We start from the raw sequence: 8,921 nt of genomic DNA on the forward strand, positions 1-8,921 counted from the left end.
ATCCAGCCATCCATCTCTCGTGTGCTTGTCTCTCTTGTGTGTGTATTTGCTTATTACAAGAAGCTCAAGGTTGCCCTTTCCTCCGTATTCTTCTCATGGTCTCACAACACTAGTTTGCATGAAGAGATCAAGAGGCACAAGTAAAGGAAGCGGTATAAGAGTAAGGGTAATTCCATCTCTTTCCCTCTTTGATGTTGAAGTAACACCTTTGGGTAGGTGTGAGAGCTATAGGTAGATATGGAAGTCACTATCTCAGATTAAGGCATCCTCAAGACCCTATGGTGTGCAGCTAACTACAATTTGTTAACACAATTTTGTGCGTTTCAAGCATGTTTTGGACCATGTTTGACTCTACAAGTTTTTCGCAAAAACTCTATGAAAGTGTCAATTTTGACTGTATATACCCAATTTTTGGTCGAAGCAAAGTTGCGACTTAAATTTGGTTAGAGAACAATCTGTGCAAATCTGAGATTTGTAGGTTGTTGGTGGATGTATGTTTGTGTGATTGTTCCATATACAATTGCAGTATAACAAGTGTACGGTACGACTCTGTTGGAGTTGCAATAAGTGCATAAGTATTTATAGGCATTATTTTGTAAGTTATTGTAGGTGATCATATCATACAGTCTATCCCAGCTTATGAGTGAGAAGCCGGACAAGGACAACTTCCAAGCATGGAAGTTTAGGATGACCAATTTTCTTATGAAAAACAATTTTGGGAGTTCATCATTGCAGGTGATAAAAAAGAGCTAGAGATTACTGAAGAAAATCCAAGCATATAAAGCATGGTATGAAAGAGCTAAAAAGGTGTTATATTAGTTGTCTGTCAATATGACAAACTCTATGATTGTACATATACAAGATACACAAACGCTTAAGGAGGCATGGGACACTTTAGTGCATATGTATAGGACAAACACACAATACAAACACTCAAGCTCAAAAGATGCAGAGGAAGGAAGATAAGTATAAATGATTACTCATTGAGATTAAAGGACTTGCAGATGCCCTTACGTCTATCGAATCACCAGTAGATGACAATGATATGGTATCAGTGACCTTAAATGGTCTTAATAAAGAATACAATCTACTTCAAACCTCCCATTGGAGTCGGTGGTTCTGACTTTTGATGTGTTTTTAGATCATATCTTTCCTCTACCATCTCTTTTTCAAATCCTTGTAACCTTGTCATTGCTAACACTCTTGGGGGCTTTTCTTGCACTTTCCCGAGTGTGGCATCCACTTTGACCAGGTTCACAATTGGATCGGGTCCTCCTAGAACTGTATTTCTTGAATCTCTTGCATCTTGTTGATGTCTAATCCAAGCATAGCGTCTTCCCATCTATCACCAAGCATAGCGTCTTCCCATCTATGACCAAGCGTGTTGCAGTAATAGTACTTAGTCCTAAGATTGGGAGATATTTGGTGGCACCTCTAACTACATGAACAGTCATGGTGAGTGGTTTAGAAACATGTGATGATACTACACACTCCATTGTGCATGTTGGCAAAGTGCCATTATCTATGCAAGATGCCAAAATGAATAACTAACAGATGTATTTCATGTTCTAAATATAACGAAGAACCTAGTTACTGTTGGACAACCTCGATGACAATGTGACACTCTAGTGCAACAGGTGTGCACGTGACACAATAGTGGAGCATGCCATCGAGGCGGTTCATGGGTCAACGAAGAAGACTCCCTTTGAGATCATGTTTAATTGTATGATCAAGCAAGATGACCAGAGCTCTTCAGAGCATAGACCAAATGTGGATCAATCGGTTAGAGTATAGACCAAATGTTGCGACGTGTCGAAAAGAGAGATGAAAGGCGGCAAGCTTTATTAAGTCATCTGAGAACGACACGGAGCCCGAGCAGCATCATGGGACAGCCAGGCAGCCTTGGACCCAGTCGGGCAGTGGACTGCTGGTCTGGACCGGCGGTCGGGCAGCTTGTCAGGCAGCCCCTGGCCAAGTCGGGCAGGGCCAACCGCAACATAAACGGCCTTTGTGTCATTATTCATTATTTCATGCCTTTTAGAGCTTATCAATCCAAGCACAAGGCAACATGCAATTGGGAGAAGTTGGAAACAATCTGCTGCAGATAGCATTGGGCTAAGCACTGGCATCTAACAGCACCAACACGCTGGGATCAGGAGATCTTCATTTTGTACTTGAAACATTCAGCAACAGGGTTTAGGTCTATTTTGTGAGTAAGCCTGCATTTGTGATTCCGCTTCTCTCCACTCTGATAACCTTTGCACATAGCACAAGTAGTCCACCTGACGGGGCAGAAGGGATGGGAATGCAGAGTCACAACGATGGGAAATGATGAGTGAGGGCAAATGCAGATGGAGAAGATGGCCATGCAAGTGAACCTAGACAAGGTTTAGGGTGTAATGATGTGTGGTGATCAGGGCGTGTGGGGTCATAAAGTATGAAGAGCTGCACCTTGCTAGAGTACTTGGAATAACAATTGAGGTGCACAGAAAACTGAAAATCTGTCAGCAGTCATTAGCTGCATATCAGTAAGATAATTGTTTGAGAATATCAAGTCCTCCATTTTACAGAGTAAGTGTTTAAAAATTCACATATTGGGCAACCTGGATGCTACAATATCCTCGAGTGCTGAACACAAAAACCTTTTGGCAACAAAAAAAGGTTATATTATATACCTAAAAAAAAGGTTATATTATACATCTCAAATTCCTCAAGCATGGCAATTGGCTTCACGAGATCATGAATTAAACATCATGTTTGTCGAAGGTGAGAGGTACTTCCACCAAAGCCCTGTAATGTCCTTCTCAAAATTGGCTGGCTTTGTCTGATGCCATGGTTTATGCTCCTTATCAAAGTGGAGAAGTTTTGCAGCATTCGCTTTCTTAAAGGTCAAAGGCTCTCTTACGCTCCATGAAGCATTCACTTTCTTGAGATTCTGATAGAGCGCCAAGTGCACTGGGAGCTCGACATGGCCATTACTAAGACAAAAAAAGATGTCAGCATCAAAGAGAAGGCAACAAAACTACAATGGATGGCTGTGTTAAGGCAACGTATTCGAAAAAATATTTTTTGACAAATACTGACCAAAGAAGAGAAGTCCAATGAGTGGGAAGGCATACCTATAGAGACTCTCCCCTGTTTTATGGTACACGGCAATCCACCATTGCACAGCCTCTGTTATATTCTTCTCATTCCATACTTTTCGATCAAGAACCAGGGTTCCTTTATCAAAAAAGCAAGTTTTTGGCCCATAAGGTTGTTCTGGCATCTGAGGCTTTCCATTTCCTGAAGACAGACGTGCAGCTTCCAATAGCGCTAAGGAAAAAAAGGTCTCAAAAATCTGAGTGCAATCTTCAACAGCTGCAACAGGATTGCCCTGCATGTCCAACTGAATCAACTCTTCAATATCACCCTGCACAAAATCCAAACTTTCTGTTAGAATTGAATGCAACAAAATTCACATCAATGAGCCAAGCCAATCAGATGCCGTCTTACTTTCGTGGGAGAAGCCGCGAGCACTACTGTTTACATCATCAACCGTTCTCCTACAAAGGGGGTTTTTCATATGACTCTAGAGGCTTTAACTGGACAGAAACCTTTTGTCTCTCATTTTAGGGTTTTCGATTGTGATGCCTATGTTCAAATCCCTGATTCTGAAAGATCCAAATTTGATCCCAAGTCCAGGGAATGCAAATTCCTTTGATATAGCTCTAATGCCAAAGCTTACAAATTATGGGATCCGGAGTCACGCTCCTTGGAGATTTCTCGCAATAATCACTTTGTTGAACCCTCCACAGATGATTCTTGCTCTCATCCCGAGCTTACCATCGAGGTTCCTCCTCCTTCCTTGGCCACCCTAACTCCACCAGCTTCTCCACCATCAACTTCTTTACCCCCTGTCACGTGCACACTCGTGCCATGGCTTAATCTTCAGCATGAACATCATTAATCCTTGATTAAGTCAGCATCAGGCATCATCAACATCATTAGCGTCATCTTCAGCATTCATAGCAGTGTAGGTTCCTCGAAGACCCGTTGACAGCCCATAAAGACCCTGTCGGCTGGCTGAAGGGCGGTGTCGGCCAAGCATCAGAGCATTGGCAGCAGGCGGGGCAAGCATTGGCAGCAGGCACATCATTTAATGGCAAGCATTGCAACAGGCGCAGCATTTTAGAGCATTTAATGCCTATTTGTTTGTCTAGCAACAGGCCGACAGCTATTGGAACAGGCCAACCAGCACACCTCAACATATACAAGCATTCAGTCATAATTCAGCAAATCATCAAGTTCATTCATCAGAAGTTGATAAGTCAGAAGTTCAGCATTAGCATGAAGTCAGCATCAACATCATAGATCTGTTCACAGATCTCATCTCATTTGTAATCATTTGCATCATCAATATAGTTTAATTGCATTCATCTAAATTCATCTTTACAGTAATTAAATTAATTAAGGTTATGATCACTATGATCAACCCTCATCATGTAACACCCCCTGCCTCTCCACCCCCACTTCCTTCTTTCCCGGCTTCTCCTCCTCCTCCTGGTTCTGTGCAATGGAGGATTGCCCCCAAGCTTCCACAATGGCTGGAAACCACTGTTCGTGATTCTCATCTCTCCGATATGGATCTTCATCAGCTTGCTGATTCTTCAGCACAATCTTTGACATAGGCACGGAGATTACAACGGCTTCATCATTACTGTAGCCTCGCCTTGATGAGTACGATGATACAGTCATATGAGCCTACTACAACTAAAGAGGCTCTTGCTCTTCCTCTTCCTGAGTGGCGGGTAGCCATGGAGGCCGAGATTGATTCCATTAAGAGGAGTCATACATGGGAGCTTGTGGCTGGCCTCTGCATCGACAGGTTATGTGGGTCTTTAAGACCAAGTTTCATGGTGATGGATATCTAGACAAACACAAAGCCAGATTGGTTGCAAAGGGGGTACTCTTAGATTGAGGGTGTGCATTATGAGGAAACTTTTGCTCCTGCAACCACATACACCACCATCCGGATAGTTCTTGCACTAGCCAGTTTACCAAATGGATGTCAGCTTTATGCACAGTCCCGGAAGTAAAGCATTGGCAGGTTGACAAGAGAGTATTTAGATACTTACAGCGCACTCATTCGCTTGGCCTATCCTATGCTAGGGGGGTCATATTCAGTTGCATACTTTCAGTGATTCTAATTGGGTTGGGTTATGACACACGAGTGTCCACTAGTTGCTTTTGCTTTCACCTTGGTGATTCATGTCAAGCTGTGAAGCTGAATACCTAGTAGCTTTTACATAGGCTGTGGAGTGTGTATGGCTCATACGCCTTTTGGCAGATTTTGGTGTTGGACACCAGGTCCCATCTCCATCTTTGCTGATAGCCAGAGTACATTAGCCGTTGCAAGGACCACACTGTTTCATGCTCACACAAAGCACATTGAGGTGCATTATTATCATGTCAGGGAGAGGCTCCTTGCAGGAGAGGTTAGCTTGGCTTATGTCTCTACAAATGACGATGTAGCAAATACGTTCACAGAGGCTCTCTCGAGAAGTTTGAAGCTTTTTTTGCAAAGCTTTGGGCTTCTTGCCATTTGGGGATTGATCAGACACGTGATCCTTTTACATGTTCACATCATCACTAAAGAGGGGATTTGTAGCCATTTATATGGTAGTGATGTGTGGATGTAGGCTAATAATGGGTCAAGGCACTTTTTCTCTCTTTAGGAGGTTTCTTTTCCCGAGCATATGTATGCACTCTTATGAGTGTGCGTAAGTGACCTTATAATGTCATTTCACTTGTACTTCATTCATTCTCATCAATCTATTTTGAGTGTTGTGTTTCCATTTATCTCTCCTTGCTTACTGCATCTATATGTGTGTCGCTACATCGATCTCCACTCCAACAATTATTATTTTGCACGACCTAAAAAATGGACCAAAATTCAACTCACAAATCCAAGTTGTGGACTTAGACAAATTTTATAACTTGGTGTGAAATTCACAATCTCATCAATGATGGGGTATGAACACCTAGGTGGGGACTCGGAACTCATGAATTATGAGCACCTTTTCTCTCATTTGACCTAGGCGCCCTCTTCTTGGGGCTTAATGTGAGAGCCCAACACTCATTAATAGGAAGTGTGGGCTGCCCAAAACTTGCCAGGGGCTGCCCAACACTTGGCATCATTTTCCCCTCATGGACACTGTTCTATCTTCCACCCTCTCCAACCAAACAGCTAGAAAAAAGGTGGCGGCAAGTGGCTTGTTGGGAATCGAGGTCTTACCTGTGCATGTGAACTACCTCTTAGAGGGGTCACTTATGTGTTTGTGTATGTGTGTGAATCACCTCTTAGAGGGGTCACAATAATATCTAGATATTTGCGTGATGTGACATAAGCAATGATGTCAAGAGACGAACCTTTGGGCCTATAAAGGTCTTGTACTTTCATTGAAATAAACACACAACTATCCCATCATTGACTTGTGCAAGTATATCTCTTTGGAGTGTATTCTAACACTCTCTATCAACCTCCATAGCCTACAGCTCAAGCTCCACCATATCCAACATGGTATCAAAGCCAGGTTCTATCCTCCCAGTACTACCTACCATTGCATTCTATTGCAACCCTTGCGCATGTTGGCCCCCATCATCTACGCACTACTGTCCACCACCAACAGGCTGCTGCCCGTGAAGCTTCACCCGGATGTACCTATAGAGAGGGAAGAAGAAAAGTCCACGCAAGCACTTGCAACGCAAAATCAGTACAAAGGTACAAATCAAGTACAAATATCATTGCCAAAAAGGTTGCTGGGGTGTTGACCAAGCCGTTTTGGCGGTGTTTTTGTGTAATACAGGCGCTGCATTTTTGGATGATGGACGTGTTCACGCGCTCTACTTCTCAACAGACAGACTAGGATCACCGTTGCCAGGTAGATCTCAGTTGTTCAGGGTGTGGACTATCAAATTACCGCCAATCTCACGGTGTGAGTGCAGACCCTGTAAGCCCATAGTGCCGGCTACCTAATGTGGTCTAGTTGCAGTCCTGTAGGGCAGGAGAGGTATTTGAATTGTTTGATTTTATCTTGGAGAATTTGGTAATTTGGTGAGAATTCACCAAGTGCCCCCACAAAGCTTTGTAACCTCTCTTTTGGAAATAAATTGCCAAAAGGGGGAAAAAAAGGAAGGCAGGGCGGGGGCATGCATCTAAATGTATCAACATGCTGAGTCTGCAATTCCGGACTTGAATTAAAGCTTCGAAAGGTGTGTGCTGAAATCAGTACCTGTAAAACAGTGTCCGACTCCAAGTATATGAATCGCTCAAAACTAGGAAACATTCTTGGAAGGTAAAACGGAACTAAATCCAGAGCTTGAGAATCATCAACGCTTTGAGCTACCAAAAAAGTTTTCGTTTTCTCAATCACAAAACCATCTCTGCAACACCACATACAACACAACCAGCAGTTATGGATAAAACACAAGTCTTCCCATCACTAGCGCAGCACATGCATGCTACATACCTGAGAACCTCAATCTTTAAGTTGGAGAAAACTGCTCTCAATTTCATGGTTTGTGAGCTTGAGGGCACAATAACGCAAAATTGTAACTTCTCTGGCTCCCTACCAAAAAACCAGATTCATCATCATCAAGATGAGCTTTGACTCTGACCATCATACAAAATATTGATATAGATGAAATTACTAACCGTGTGCTGGAAATTGTGGAGTTTATAACTACAAAAGCAGGACGTAAATCTGTCTCCTTTGTCATGACAACAATAAGGGTTCCCTCGCCCCCTTCGGAGTTGGACAATATACTGTCAGAGTCTGACACAATCTGCCAGATTTGACGACTGTGAGAATGTGATGACAGCAAATAACATCATGGCGAGCTTCAGAAAGATTTTTGGTTGTGGGAGATATATTATCAGCCTCAAAGAAGTGCCCACTAAGCCTCGTTCTTTCTTAGCCAAAGCCCTTCACCTACATGGGGTGGGTGTGTGTGTATGCGAGAGAGAGAGAGAGAGAGAGAGGGCGGGGCGGGGCGGGGCGGGGCGGGGCGGGAAAGAGCGCGAAAGCTACCTTATGTGTGTTGGATTTGAAGTGATCGACGGGGATCCAGTTGCGGTAGGGGTCGGCGGGGTGGCGGACGTGAGTCACGGGCAGGATAAACTGCAGCGACACGAAGGCCAAGACCAACAGGAAGGCAAGGGCCGGAGCGAAGGGCCAGGGCGTGGGCGGAGGGTCGATGTCCGCCTTCAACGGCATAGCGCTGCTAGCCCCCTTCTCCGATCCCCGCCCACCTCTCCTCACAACAGGTCCTCCGTCAAAATCAGGCATCCTGCTCGCCCACAAGTCGCCCTGCCAGACACACAAACAACAAGCTACGCTCACCTCCGTCCCACACCGCAGGTTGGCTCACCTTCCCACATCTTCTGGATATGAAACAAACGATGAGCTGCTCGTCGCCGGCTATGCCATCGGAAGCTCCCCTTTTTTGTGAGGCCCTTTTGGCAGTACATCGTGGGTGGTCAAAGTTGGGAATTGTCAACATCCTCGGGTTGTTTTTATGCCATGGTCTTGCTATATCAAAGGCGTTTAAGGGCCTTTACACACCGCCAAATCTCACCCAATGCGTGCTCATGGTCTGGGCATGGGCAGCGGGGGTTTACACACCGCCCAAGCCAGAATCTTTCAAAAGCTTAGTATTCAATACATTATTGACAGAAGACTACAATTGTACTTGAATTTGTACCATGGCCCAGATTGGCCCCTCCCATGGTCCCCCCATCTAAACATGTACCTGGAGGTCTCGCCGATGGGTCGTATCATGGCCTAGGCTAGCCCCACCATGGTCCCCCTATCCAAAAATGTACCTAGAGGGTTGTCGATGATGAGGCTTATTTACAGAGTTATGAAAGAACAGTGCCT

The 8,921-nt window shown here is 44.2% G+C and overlaps 1 protein-coding gene across 1 annotated transcript; it reads right to left on the reverse strand.

The window, feature by feature from the left end:
* Positions 1-2,540: 2,540 nt before the first annotated feature.
* Positions 2,541-8,498, reverse strand: LOC147639628 (uncharacterized). The gene is made up of 6 exons (XM_086772360.1): positions 8,073-8,498; positions 7,697-7,827; positions 7,512-7,610; positions 7,275-7,425; positions 3,120-3,412; positions 2,541-2,978 (listed from the first exon to the last, which is right to left on the reverse strand). Exons 1-6 carry the CDS (start codon positions 8,328-8,330, stop codon positions 2,738-2,740), a joined length of 1,173 nt encoding a protein of 390 aa, XP_086628486.1. The 5' UTR covers positions 8,331-8,498; the 3' UTR covers positions 2,541-2,737.
* Between the last annotated feature and the right edge of the window lie 423 nt (positions 8,499-8,921).

This window comes from Cibotium barometz, chromosome 3 (genome assembly GCF_041138505.1).
Source record: "Cibotium barometz isolate CiBa-2024 chromosome 3, ASM4113850v1, whole genome shotgun sequence".
Lineage (NCBI taxonomy): Eukaryota > Viridiplantae > Streptophyta > Polypodiopsida > Cyatheales > Cibotiaceae > Cibotium > Cibotium barometz.